The sequence below is a fragment of the Charadrius vociferus genome, unplaced genomic scaffold (assembly GCF_000708025.1).
Source record: "Charadrius vociferus isolate BGI_N301 unplaced genomic scaffold, ASM70802v2 scaffold173, whole genome shotgun sequence".
NCBI classification, from domain to species: domain Eukaryota; kingdom Metazoa; phylum Chordata; class Aves; order Charadriiformes; family Charadriidae; genus Charadrius; species Charadrius vociferus.
Window position 1 is genome coordinate 6976178 of NW_009648369.1, and position 15034 is coordinate 6991211.

Here is a 15034-nt window from a genome sequence, read left to right on the forward strand (position 1 = left end):
TGCAGGCTGACACTGGAACAAAAAGAACTCTGCCGTAGCAGGCTGAAGCTGTTAACTTACCTTGATCGCCTTGAAACCTATGAGGTGAGGACACTTGGTAACTGGCTCCAGTTCGTTTGAGTTCTCATTCCATAGGTATTCCTGCAGCTTTTTTGTCACATCATCTTATCTTTTTTTGTTATATAGTGTAGTATTAATGTATATGGTTTTCTTGAAATGCTAGTGTCTCACTTGAGAAAAGCAAGGTGTTTTCTGTTCTGTTCTCCTGCTTTACTGTTGCAAATGGCCGGCTTCTAGTGTTGAGAGGTATAGTTGTGCAGAAGACTGCTTTGAATGTACTGTGTCTGCGGGGAATTAAGTTATGCAACAACATGGGATGTGGAGCTGGTGCAGGATTACTATTATTTCCGTCTGTCAGTCTAGTTAGCAAGTTCTATTCAGATTCTCTAATGAATCTTTTTCTCCAGTGAGCTTACTGAAGTGAAAGTTTTTGGAATGTCTTTTACCACATCACTTGATAACTAATGTCATCTAAACCCTAATTAAAATAAGACAGAGAATTGTCTTAGCTTATGCATCTGTTTTTTTCGTACTGAAACAAATAAAAACCAGCATGCTTTTCCACGTATATCTCATACTTATTCATCCTAAGATAAAGAAACCTGTAGGCTTTTAATGCTTTTGTAAATCTTGCATAAAAAAAATCTTTAAGGGTTTTTTTTGTTTTGTTTTTATTTTGTTAAAGGAAATCCTTGGAGGGCCTCATGCGGCTGAACAGCACTATGATGGTGAATTCTTCAAGAAGTTCAGAAATCAGAATATTGTACTTTCAGCAAGAACTTATGCTCGGGTATTAATACTTACTTTGCTAGAATGTAATTTTGTTTTGGTATTGCTGCTTGCACTTAAGTGCTATTTTCCGCCCTCTTTGAACTTGGTTGAATCTCAATGGGAAATTAAGAGGTGGAGGGTGTATTTGTTTGATTGTAAATAAGTAAATGCAGTGACTCTGAGCTAATTTTCATTATTGCTAAAGAAAACTTTAAAATTAAATGTTTTGCATGACCTGAGCTTACATTTCTTGCTCATTTTCAGTCTAAATCAATCTTAAGCTAGTTCTGCAACTTAACGTTTTGCTCTTCAGGAAAGCAATGTCAGAGCCCTGGAAATCTTGTTCACTTTCCATGGATCAGCTTTACTTCCACACAGACAGGCAATTCTCTCCAATTTTCCAGAGACTACTTCACCACATGAATATGCTTTCCTGTTGCCTGAAGCTTGGTAAGGATGCATCGTTGGATATTAACTAAAAAAAGATTTAAGTATTAACCTAAAAAAAAAAAAAATTAGTTTCCGTATGTGGCAATCCTGCTCTTGGTGATTACCTGGAATCAAGAGAGCAGCTTTGTCGTTATGTACTTGACCAGTGTTCACTTTCTACTTTATTTTGTGCCATTCCTGGAAGCTTTTTGATCTCTTTTGGTTATTACCAGGAAAGTAGGGACTTTAAATGTTCTTGTCTGCATTATACATAAGAGGAGGCATTGCCTTTTCTGACCTAAAACTGCCCAGATTTTCACAAGTGTTAAGTACAGGTCTAAAATTGGTTTGTAATAACAGCCAGTGTTAGGAGATTAATAATACAGGTGTTTAGCTTGCTGGAAGCAATTATGTTTTTCTGGATTTGTTTTGAAATGTAATTTAACACTTAAGCAGTCAGCGACTTAAAAATCATTAATCTTCTTGTTACTGATTCTTATGCAGCTTGCTAAGGTAGAAATATGAAAAGCTTTAAATCCAGACTTTCCTACTCTTTCATGTCAGCATAAAATGCTAGTTTACTGGCAATTTCATATAAATTTTCATAAGAAAGTCTTCCTTGAACTTCATAATAACATTCTGTGTGTTAATTAAAAGAATTTTTTGCTTCCAGAGTGTTTCTTTCAAGCACTTCAATTATGAAATTAGTTTTGAAGCATATTGTTCAGTGCCCATAAAGAATTGGGGAGATTTCATTGTTTGATATTCACAATAGGACTTTGAAGCCTTACTTCAGAGCGATAGTTTTTGGAGTAGCTAATAGAATTTTTTTTTTTTAAGTCTTCCAGCATTATAGTTAAGTTTTTCACTTCAAAGTTTTAACAGTCCCATTTGGATAATTCTCCATGTAGAAGAATTTTTTTAAAATTCATCAGGTTATTCCCCTGACGTTTTTCCTAGCTTATAATACTTATCAATTTTGTTTTTTCTGAGCAGAACTTAGTCTTTATTTCATGATATGTAATACTTACCAGTGCTCTTTTTATTGTGTTGACAGTATTAGGAACACATTTAGTTATTTAGTTATGGTGTGAAAACACTTGTTTTATCCTTTTCTTTAAGGTAACGGTTAGGATTGCGAAGAGAAAGTACTGCAGTGTTTATAAAATTGGTAAAATATATTCCAGTTTTTCCCTTTTGATAAGATTTGTGATATGACAGGGAGGAGGAAGGGTCATCCTAAATGTGGTTAGGATATTTTGTTGGTGTTCATAAACAGGTTCCCCTTCTTTCTGAAGGGTTGTTTGTTCTTTACGTTGTTTTTTTTATTTTCTTACTGTGGTTGGTTGGTTTGTTTAAGAAACTGACTTATGTGCCAAGAGGCAAAATGACAGTTAAAATAAAACATTTCACCAGTGATATAGTAGTAAAGATGTGAAGTTATGGGTAAAGAACTTAGTTTTGTCTACTGTTGAAAAATAGAAGTATATAGTTTCAATCTTTATTCCTGTGGCAGACAGAACTTTCCAGTGCTAGGATTAGGTATGTGCAGGTTCAAACTTTTTTTTTTTCAGGTTGCAGAACAGATAATACTGTATGTCTTTAGACAACTACAAAATGGGGACGAGAGCAAATCCTATCTACACAAATCCCACAGACTTATAAAAAAATATACTGTATATTTGATCTAACCTTTTTCTAAAACTGTTTCCCTGTTACAAAAATGATTATTCACATAGTATTGCTAAATACACTTCCTAAAACTCTACTTTATTAATGTAATAAAATTAAATATGTTTAATGAGATTAATATACTAATGAGACGGTCACGTTGTAGAAAGTAACATTTTCTCATTTTCTTATTAATCTAACAAGTTGGGGGGGTGTTGTGTGTTTTTGTTGTGTGGTGCGTGTTGGTTTTTTTTTTTTTTTTTTAATGGGATGAGTAGTCATGTTGTTCCTGTGCCCCCAGGCCAAATAGCTTCAGCTTTTGGCAATTCTTGTTTCATGTGAATCAAAATGAATCCCTGTCAATCAAAGAGAACTGAAGTTCTTGGTCATTTTAAGTGAGTTTATTGGGCCTTTTAGTTCTAGCATTTATTTTTTAAATGGCTATTGGTATGACTAGAATTACTGGCATTCTGTAGATACGTAGTTATTAGCACATTCATTTAAGGTGGATTCCTATCTAGTTTATGTCTATATACTGTGTATGCAGAAGTAATTTGCCTTAAAATAACTGATTGAACAAGGTTATGATAAGACTTACAACATTATGTTGGAATGAAATATTGTTAAAAATTTGCAAGTGCTGACTGTAATTAATGAACTTTTGAACAGAAGGAAAGCATTGCAAAAAATATAAACCCCGGTGTTTTAATTGCTAGAAAAAATGGCTATAGCATTAAGATTTACAAGTGTCTCTTCAGCTTATACAGCTTGTAATTACAGTGGTCTTTATCTGGATAAGAGGTGCAAATGATTCAGTCTTTCCTTGTGAACTTTGACTCTAGACACATTTTGTAAAGGTTTCCGAGTCAGGAAACAACTTAATCTGGTTTCCCTTTTTAAATTTCACACTGTTGCAGTTATGAAGTAGAGTATGTGCTGGATATCAGAAGGAATTTTTTTTTTTTTTTACTTTCAGCTGCAAAAGAGACAGATCTCTCTTGTGATTTCTTTTAGCACGTTGTTTTTCTGAAAATTCAAGGCCATAATTGTCTGTACTAAGAGATTCCAGTCAGGTAATTGGTTGCTGTGGTGCATGCGATGAGACCACTAACACGGACCAACTGTATGATAGTGCCCACGTTAAAGAGTGCAGCCTGCCCTGGTGGCCTGGCTTAAAAGAATCCTCGTTCCTGTCTTGTTGATGCTTTCGCTGCTTGGCCTCCTGCAGCTCGGACCTCTTGCTGAACACTGTGCAGCTCTGGAGGCAGAAAAGATACTGGTAGAGGAAAATAAAATACTGTAGTTTGTCTTCTAGGTCTTTGTATATGGCCCTGTGGGTGTGTAGGGTGAAGTGCTGCTGGGAATTGACCGCATTGTGTCTGTATATATGGAGCACTTGAAATAGTAAGAGAGCTGGTTCCCAGCTGGAGCTCTCTGAGGTGACACCTATCCTTATGGAAATTCACCACATTGTTCCGTGTTCTCTTAGTTCCTCTGTTTCTAGGGGAATCTGGCTGAGGAAAAACTGGAGATTGTATAGCGGGTTTTTTTTATTGCAGGTTTTTTTCCCTGTTTGTGCAGGGAGCAGGTGAGGTGGGACAGAAAGGCGCCTCTAGCTGTTGCCAAGGCAGAAGCATTGAAACACCGTTGCTTGCTGTACACCAACAGCAATGTGAATCCACATAGAAGTGCTGTATATGAAGAATTTTGTGGTTTTGTAAAGGTTGCATTATAACTGCCACTTTCTTTCTTTTCAAACTGGAGCCTCCAGTTTGGCTGCAGATAGTAAATTCTAAATACGTAGTGGAAAAAAAGCTTGTTTTGCTCGTGCATTCTACAGGCATAAAGCAGTTACTTTTTTTGTTACTGGTACATGTCATTTACATTAGGATGTCATTTAGAGACCATTGTCACAAGAATTTCAAGATCTTATTAGTCAAGGAAAAGTTGGCATGACAAATGGGGAAAAAAGTAGAAGAGTTTCATGGTTTTTTTTTTTTCTTTTTGCTGTCTTCTGGGCCAGGTTGTTAGGAAATACAGACATATTTTTTTTCCTGTATCTACTTGTAAAAAGCCTCAAGTGGTAGATTTTCTTTTGTTTCTCATTTATGGCACATGCTTTGTAGCTTAGCATCTTTAGGGGCCCCTCTCAGAACTGTTCAGGAGGAGATTTGTCATGTCTGAGCAGAGGGTTTATGTATTCATGAGACTCTCGAAAAGGACTGCAAGTTGTATAAGCTCAACAGCCCCCAGAGTTGAGAAGGAAACTGAAATACTATGACGCATCAGTGGCTCTACATGCCTGGCAGCTTCAAATTGGTATTGTGATAGACTGACATTACTCGGTAATGTGTTTTTGTAGAATTGCAATTGTAATGTTTTCCTACTTCTTTTCGTATTATTTCTCAGCTTCTTTTATAGCGATAGCTCCTGAATCTCTGCTGTCTCTTAGTCATTGGGATTCATGCTACTTCTCAAAGATACATCAGATGCACAGACTTCATCTGTTACGACAACTGGAGTGAGGGTGGTAAAAGTTTAGGTAGTCAAAGGAGATGATAGCTTGTTCGAATCCCTATTTTAATAGCTACAGCTAGTGTTCTTAGCCTCTAGGTAAGACTGTTGCCCTCAGGTTTTTAAAGGTGATCTCAGAGGAAAATAATGCTTTACCACCATTGTAAGTACATAACCAGAGTCTTTTTCCTTTTCTTTTAATTTTCTTATCCTTTTTACTGCATTTAACAGCTATATTGCAACATTATTGCTCACATTTTAAACTCGCAGAAGTTGGGAAATTCAAATGTATGGTTCCCTCAACGGCCATAAGTATGCTATATTGCACATTACACTAGTAGTAAAAATCTTCCCTCTAAGATTGCAACTTTTTATATGTTTTTTACTCCTTAACTTTCTCTAACACTGGTTTTCAGTTGTGGCTTAAAGTGAATTTTTACTGGAGAGTGGTGGATGAACTCTATTTGCCTCATGAACTGGGGTGGGAGTGGAAATGTCTTCTAAAATCTTTGTGAAGTTTTCAAAGCCTGAAAATTTCCACAAAGTAGACTCTCATCTATGAATAGATAAATACGACACAATTAAACGAAGAGGTTAACTTTGCCTTTTCATAATGGTATCTTCTCCTGAACTAGGTTTTTAGTTATTGCCTGTGGCATTGCAGTTTCGATAAAGCTCTTACAGCTTCATCTCTTCTCTTCTTAGTATGTGTATGTAAATAGGTTTGATGACTGAACATCTGCAGAACTGTGTAATACATAGTCCTCATTTTTCGTATTAGTTTTTCTTCTTCTCTTCTGAAGAGAAGAAAAACTGCTTTTGGTTTTAGTGTAGTTCAGAAGTGTTTCTGTTAAAAGACTTAATCCCATGGTGAGTTCTTTTTGCTTGTTTTTTTGCAGTCATTTGTATAATGCTACAATGAAATAAATAAGAAGAGCTTAATATGCACTACTTTGCACTAAGGAAACAAAGGAAAATAGTTTAGAGGTAGATGGATAGGTGTAGTTAATACTAGTTCAAGGATGTGTTTTTGAAAAGCAAACAAACAAAAAATCTCAGATCTTCCCTTCCACCATGAATTAGAAAAAATAACTTTTGAGTGAAAGATTAACTTGTCATGATGGCACTCATCTCCCTGTCTGGATTGGCTTCTGGTAAGAGGGGGGGAAGGTCCTTGTGGTTCATGTAAAAGTTAAAGCACTGGTTTGGAGGAAGAGAAGCTCTTCTGTGAACTGGCCTATGCGGGGATCTGGGAAAGTAGCAGGAGTAGTTCACTGCAGCCAGAAGGCTGCTGCAGAAAGTGAGCTGGCAAAAGTACTGTAGCTATTAGTTGTGAGGAGTTTTTGAAGAGGAGAATGAGAACTTGAAGCTATGAGGGAGCTGTGGAGAACATGAGTTGTCACCAAGGAAGGAGGGAAGTTTCATGGGAGCTTCTGTGCTGGAGCCGAGCTGCTGTTCAGAGGGACCTAAACAGGCTGGAGGAGTGGGTCAGCAAGAGTCATGGGAAGTTCAAGAAGGACAAAGGCAAAGTCCTCTTCTAGCAACTGAAGAAACTCTTGCAACAATAAAAGCTGGAGACTGGCTAGGAAGCAGCTCTGCTGAAAAGGAGCTGGAGGTCCTGGTGGACACAAACAGGACGTGAGCCAGCAGGGAAGGCCAACAGCATCCAGTCCTGCATGAACAGAAGCACAGCCAGGAGACTGAGCAGTCAGGGTACTGTACTCCTTCAATTGCATCTAGAATACTGGCCCCCGGTACAGCAAAGATGTCAGTGAACTGGAGCGAGCTCAGCAGAGTGCCACCGAGGTGATTGGGGACTGGAGCACTTGAAGGCAGAGGGAGCTGAGTGTGTTCAGCCCGGAGAAGGTTTCAGGTGGGCCAGGAGCAGCCTCTGCATACCTTCCTATAGCATGTGAGCTGAACTACGCCTGTGCTGTTTATCCACAGAGCATTAACAGGGTTTTCTTTTTATTTCTGACTTGTTCATGCCTGACTTGTCCTGTCTTCATCTACCATGTGTGTCTTTTGCCTGCATAGTCCTGAACTGTACCTTGGTTTGCCTTCCCCTTTCTTCTCATGAGGGTGTATTGCTGCTATCGCTTACTTGTTTGTTGCCTTTTTACAGGGTTTAGAACAAAATTTCTTCCATGAACGTTCTTTATGCTTTATGCATGTACCGTTCTGAAGCAATGTTTTCACTATAGGGTGACAGACAGCTTTTGATCTCACACAGAGTTCAGCTGTGTATTTAAAATAGCCTGTTTGGATTTTGTGAAAGCTGTTGCTTCACAATTTTAAATGTATACGTCAAGAAAAAAAAAAACCACACAAAAATGAGCTTCTAAACTGTAACTGTGTAGTTGGTTGACTTTTCTGATGTTTAGATTATTCAGTCTAGGTTGTTTCAGGAGAAGAAAAAAGTTCCCCTCTCGCAAAATTCTATTAAAGTTTAACCATGTCATTAAATCATAGCTTGATTTGTGTATGTGGAATCAGACATAACTTTTCTCCTCTGGTGGCAGAGTTGCTTCAAAAGACCTGTCATTACAATATGCACAGCAGAAATTCTGAAGGGTAGTTAACTGTGACAGCCAAAAGTAATTGGGATACCTTTTCCACTAGTTCATGCGGATCAGTTTTCCCAAAATGTGTGATGGTTTTGGCGCTCTGTCTTAGGCATCAGCTGTACTGCAGACTTGATGAATTTGTCACGTTCTATGGATATTCCTGGAAAACGAAGAGCTTACCTCTTCTGCCCACCACTGTTGTGTCACATAGTATATTGAATAATTGGAAACCTGAAAATAAGCAATCAGTTACATAGTTTCATTTACTATTTTACTACTAAACTGCTATAATGGTGGAAAAGAATGTTATGCAATATGAAAAATGCAATAAGTATCATAGGTGTGTAAGACTATATGTCTGGGATGCATTTCTTATTATATTTCATCTGCAGTTGTAGAATAATTGTGACACAATAAAAACTGTTTCACAGCCGTAAGATTTCAGAGTAACAGAAGCTGTTGTTGATTTCTGTATTGCTGTCTGAGAAATTACAGACTTTGGATAAGTGAGTTTCCAAATTACATTAAAAACTTATTTTATAAAACTTCCCTTGCAGATCATGAATTATATACAGCTATATGCGTTATATATAGTCTCCTTTTAATGCCTCCATATCTGTATGTGTAGTGGGATTATGGAAGTGCTAATTTGAATGTGAAGTCTAAAATAATTTACAGTGTACCTACAGTAAAATACTGACAACATAACTTCTGGTAAGTGTACAAGTGTCAGCAGAGGGAAGAGAATATTTGAAAGTTCAGGACTTCATCGTCTTCTTATCACAAAGCACGACTTTGAGATAATTTAAAAAATAATAAAATTGGAACCAAGCACATTCTTCAAAAACACTTTGAGTGGGTAACAAAACCATATGATGAAAATACTATCTTACTTTATCTCATTTATGGCTTTCTCACCTCTAACAGATCAATACTTGATGTCTTATTTCAATATGTTATATTCAGAACTATTCCAGTATGTAACACACAAGCTTTCAAATGCAGAATTAGTGTTTATAACGTTATTTTTTCAGACAATGAGACACAATTTAAAAAAAACCCCAACAAACACAAAGGTTTATCTAATCCCAAAATATTTTTAGACAAAACCTCAAACCTACTCTTAAAAATGTGCATGCCTTTCAGCAAAAAGATAACGTTTCATAAATGTGTTGGGGTGAATTGCCTTTTGTCTTGGAGTCTGGATTTGATGTGCACAAGTTTACAAAGGAAAGGATTTAAAAAAAAAAATAGATTCTAATCCTCAACTAGATGAGTCTTGGAGACATGCCTGCTGTATGAAATGCCTGAAGGAAAAAAAATAAAAATGTACAGAGTTGCCATTGGTAATAGAAAAAAAAATTGGACTCTGACCTTAAAACTGAATTAGACCTTCCTCTTTTGAAAGCCTGTCCTTGGAGAGAAAAAATAATCTGCAGGTTTGAATAAATGCAGTTGGTAGGATACAGAAACTACAATAGCATGGACCTCTTTTGTTGAAGCAAAGAATGGGAAGAATTGCCAAGCCAATGTAAACAATAGAGTGAAAAGAGCAATACAGGAAAAGTCAGCTCTTTTTGAAGAAATAGAGTTGAATACCTCCATAATCTGTCAATTTACTGGGCTCCAATCATATTTATTCTGCTGTTGAAAAGAGAGAAGGGTAAAAGTGTGTGTGGGGGGAAGCAGTGGCTCAGGAAAAAAAATAAGATGAAAACTCCACACTAATATTTGTGTAGAGTTATGGTATGGCACAGTTGATAGTTTCTTTTAATTAGAAAAGATGGCCACGTGCCTTCGTGACTGCAGTGATCCGTCCCCGTATCTGGAATTTCGGGTTAGTGCCCACCACATAGTAATGCAGTATTAACCTCTGTTTGTCTCTGACCTCTGTGGGATTTCTGTTTCTAAAACAAAACTGCAAAGTTGGGTAGCATAAGCAGAGAGACTAATGAGTTCTGGATACGGTGGCAGAGAGTGTGTGTTGCACATGGGCACGTTGCCTGTGTGTGCTGAATTCGCCCCTTCCAGCCCAGTTAGACTTGTGTGGGGAGCGCAGGGCATACGCTGTGGTTCTGATGTGCCCCAGTTCAACTGGATTTGTGGCACACGCGTTGTAAACAAAAGCGTGGTAGAAAAATGGAAGCCCTACTTCTTTGCATATGTGTGTTTGTGTTAGTTTTTCTTTCCTGCCTCGTCTGCATTTATGTTTTTGAGTTTGCAAAATGCAGTGGCGTTTTGATGCCTGAAATCTTTCTCAGCTGACTTGCTTCCATTTTAACAGCTACTTTTCCAAAGTTCTCTTGCATTCTGTTTCTGCATAAGTCACTGGAGTTACTGATAAGGAAATTTGAGGGGGGGGAAAAAAAGTATCTCTGCTAAGACATAACTATAAGTTAGGAAAAAACCTTGTGATAAATGTTGAGGTAAATATAGCATTTTAGTAATTTCTTTGCCTTTATAAAGGACTTGGGTGCAGGGATCTCCCATCCTTTGCTGGCCTTGAGACTGATTTATTCCAGTCCTTATATTTGAATTCAAATACAAAAAAATTTTCTGAACTTTTCAGAATGAGAAAAGAAAGTAAGGACAGGTGGATGCAGTCATGCAGGGGGCAGGAGGGAGCTCTGGATTTTTTGTAAAGGCATTGTTGAGCAGGTGAATGAAGTTAGCAGTCAGTTCTGCGTGGTGTGGGTTTTGCTGGTTTTTGGTGAACTTAGCAAGAAACGTGTCTGTTAAGACTGACTTTCCATAATTGTTGATTTCTACTAGGATGAGATATTTTGCAGTTGCATCTCTTTTTGTGTTGTTTTCTTTAGGATTTATAGGACGTAGTTGCTGAGTGCTGCTTAAGAGTTGGTGAGAGCTTTAAAAATCAAAAATTCCTCTCTCAACTTATTCCTGTGGTGAGCCTGAATATTTTTAAAATGGCAAATTGAACCGGAGCAGAAAATAACTTTTAAAAGAATTTTCCATGGCTTATCCATACACCTGACATAAAGTATTTAACTCTAATTTTCTGCTGTGAGAAGGGGAAGAAAGATGGAGTAGACGTTTTTTCCAGTCAAGATAGGAGTGCCTGATGATTCCCGTGAACTGAAAAATCTTCTCTAGCATTTTGTGGTGAGGTCTGTTAATAAGCTCTTATGAAAAACTTTTGAAGTATGCTTATAGTACTTCTTGAATTGATGTGCCTGGACAACTGTAAGTTTCATTCCTGCAAAATCTTGTGCTGAACCATGAGATTGGTCTTGGTAGATTTGGCCAGAAGGCAAATGGCCAACAGCATTTGCCAAGGGAGAAAAAAATAGCGCATTGCAACATTTACCTGAAGTTTCTCAAGTGTCTATAGTGTGTAGCTCAAATATTCCTGAACTAGATATTTTCTAGACATAGACTTTCATGACACTATTACAAGAATTCTCTCTATTTTTGAACTCAAACACACCTTTTTTTATCTTCTATGTCATGCAGCGAGTAGCTAACAGCTTAGCTGCATATGGTGTAAAGCGGTGTCTGCTGTTGCTCATTTTAAATGAAGGCCTGCTAGTCTTATCCGTGCTTACAGTGTTTTGGGAAGTAAAAACAGTGAAATGTCATTTCCTATTTAAGTGAAATGAAAAAATGAACAACTTTATATCAATCTTAGCATATTGATTGCTTGCTTCTAGGATTCTTCAATCTGCTCTGGCTTTCACAGAAGGGATGGTCACACACGTCTCACTTTTGATCATTCACATTGCTCGTCTCTGTACTTTTCGACTTTTTTCTGTCGTACCCTGTTGAGTGAGTCAGGCAGAGTTGCACATTGCTTCCTCACTTGATGGATTTTGGAGGTGAGGGGAAAGGAGGAAGCAAAGCAACTGTCAAACAAAAAGAGCAAAGCCTGGGAACTTGAGGGAGATTGTTCTCAGCAAGCATTTTTTTAAGCAATAAACTTTCCACTTGAGTTGAAACTATAAGCCATAGTGGGGTGTTGGAGAAGTTAGTTTGAATGGAATCTGTACTTAATCCATGACTTCTGTTAATTGGAAAGGATGATATTTTAAAATGCATTTTTAAAAAAAATATTTGAAGCAGTTGGAATTTAAAGGCAAACCCAGGTATGTTTTGTGTTACAGGAATAGGGGAGAAAATACCTACTTTTAGATGGGGAGAAGGAAATACGGATTATTTTCTGAAATGAGTTGTGGATAGTGATTTCATCAGTCTGCAAAAAATAAGTGTTTCTGGTAACTTTTGGTTTTAGGCTGGGTTGGTAAGTCTTGCTTGCTTAAAAATTAAACTGTTTAGTCTCTAATAATTGTTTATCAGGAAAGTGTCAGGAAAGTGACTCAACCATGTTAAGAATAATTGGAGGGAGAAAACATATAATTCATTCTGATATTCAGGTCAGTTAAGAAAATTTGCAAGTTTTGCCAACTTTAATTATAAAACTTTTGTGCTACTGAATCTCTTAAGAAACAATTTCTTAACTGGAGCTGTAATTCCAGAATGTACCTTTGCTACATCTATGGCAAGTATGAAGGATGTGGCAGCTTAAGAAGAACATTTTGATGTGGTATTTGTCAGTACAGGCTTGGATCAGTAGATCTTTTTAATATTAAAAAAAACCACAAACAAGCAAAAAACCAAAGAAAACCACAAACAACTCCTTCCCTAAACAAAACAAAACCCAAAGAAAGCAACCGACCAAACAATCCCACCTCAAATGTCCTCTTAAGCCAACTTGGGAAGTGAATGGAAACATTTTACTATGAAAAGAAATTGGGCAATAAATTTTGTTGAGTTTTCTTTTATGTTTAATAGAACATAGAAAAAGAGAGCATTATTGATTGTAATATAAAGACCTGCTGTACTATTTTGATTTTATATTTTGGAAGGGAATGTTAATCACGCTTTGGCTTTTCTGTTACTTGACATTTCAACTGATAATGAGAGCTTTTTTCACTACAGACTGGGCCTTCCATAATGAATATTCTCACATATGACATTTGAAATATGTCCTTATTAATTTAGTTTATGAACCCAGTTTTAAACATGAATATTTAAAATTAATTGATAAATTGTGTTATCTAAGACTTAAACAAAAGCCCCCCCCTCCCCCAATACCCAAAATACATAAGGTGATGATGAGTCTTTCCAAAATCAAATTCCTGGTGGTTATACCATAAATGTTAATTTAGAGTTTTCTTTATTAATTATTTTTCAGTGATATTACTACATGGTGCCTAATTATAAAGATAATTGTGGGGCGTTTTGTCGAACTGAACTGGAATTGAACGCAGTTGTTACTATAGCTGAGACACCAGAATTAGCAATCTTCCATCTTCTCCCCTCCTTTCTCTTGACTTTTATAGCCTGCAGATCTGTCTCTGCCAATTTATTGCTGCATTTCTACTGCATGTTTCATTTGGAGGGTTGGAATTACTGTGATAAAACATAGGGTATTATTTGTTAGTGCATAGAGGAGGGAAAGAAAGAGTCTCTGACCTGGGAGAAATGTGTATGTGCACAGGGCAGTTGGTGTGGACATGCCTCACTTTGTTAAATGTGTTTAATGGCTGTTGCTAAATGAGGTGAAGTTACTGATATTTAGTTTGTTGGTTTAACTCTTACTATATTGTGAAATTGATCTGTTTGTTGGAATTGTGTTTCTTTTTAAGCTAGGGAGTTATAGTGCTACCCTTCAAGGGATGAGAAGATACTGTCAGTTGTCATTTGTAAATATGGATTGTCCATGTAGTATTGCTATTGCTGGTTATTATCAGGGTCAGGAGAAAATGAATGAGATTTAAAATAGCTTATTGCTCCAGTATGCTGAGACTTTAATGTCTTTACTTTGTACATGGTTTGTGTCTTATTTCTACAAATGCCAGAACCTATATGGTTCTTCTCGTCTCCTTCAATTTGTTCTAAATAGCTTGACATGGTTTTCTCAGGTTTTATGCTGCTTAAACAACTTGCCTACAACAGCAAGCCGTAACTAATCGTTCTAGTAATTTCCCACGGTGTTCTTAACTTGCGTCTTAAACAAGTTTTTTTTTTTTTTTTCTTCCTCCCCTTCAACCTCAATATTTGAAGTGTTTCACTGTGGAAGTTTGTAGTCAGAAAAACACATTAAACTTAAGTGAGGAGATCAGTACAGCAGAGCATATCTTGTTTCATTTCAGTAGAAGGATTTGTGCTAAAATTTGAAGAATTATATTTTTTGTTAAGCTGTGAAGATCACAAGTTTTTACTCATTTCAGTCTTCCATGACAGCATGTGAAGTCAGAACACTTACTGTGAAGCAGTAAAAATTGTTAAAGCATTTGTAGTAGGCTTTTCCTTTTTTTTCCTTTTTTTCTTCATTTAAGGTATGGTCAGTAAGAAGATCGATTTAGTAATTATTTTTTAATGGATCTTTAATGGTATAGGTAGAATATGTGTTCGTACAGATAATATCATTCAGGCAAAATCACTGTTGTAAAGCTTCATTAAGAAGTGATAAATCTTAAAGAATTGATACTGTAATTGAACAACTTCCTTACTATGAATTCACTGAAATACTTGCATATGCTCTGTATTCCATTAATTGAATGCTGTAACTTTTTTTTTTTTTTAAGATAAAATTGTGTAAATCTTCCCTTTTCTGTTATACCAGTTACAAGCAGGGGATATTGAAAATTATTCCTTGGAATGAGCAGAAACATCGTGAAGAAGACTGGTGTGAAAAGGCAGAATGCAGGTAAATATATATAAAAAGTAAATAGGTGTGTTATTTATATTTATGTAACTTTCAAGTAAAGAATTTACTTTCTAATTCTTAAGGTGGGAAATACCCAATAAGTGTTGCTTCTTACTTTTGTACATACCAACTTGTGTTTTCAGCTTTCTTAGTGAGACTGACTGAGCACACACTCGTTCATGTTACAGCATTATGTTCAGCGTGATTATGGGATGAGTAACTTTCACAAATGCATGTGAGCAGTGAGGAGGTTACTGTTGGAAATCTTGATTTATTTTTTTTTTTTCCTTCT

At 36.6% G+C, this 15034-nt stretch overlaps 1 protein-coding gene across 1 annotated transcript in view; it reads left to right on the top strand.

Moving 5' to 3' along the window:
* Positions 1-15034, top strand: part of NBAS (neuroblastoma amplified sequence) — a 181109-nt gene that overhangs the window by 25822 nt on the left and 140253 nt on the right. The window contains exons 18-21 of the mRNA XM_009885333.1: positions 6-84; positions 746-850; positions 1145-1281; positions 14659-14742. Coding sequence (XP_009883635.1) covers positions 6-84; positions 746-850; positions 1145-1281; positions 14659-14742 — 405 coding nt within the window. The remainder of the gene's footprint in view (positions 1-5; positions 85-745; positions 851-1144; positions 1282-14658; positions 14743-15034) is intronic.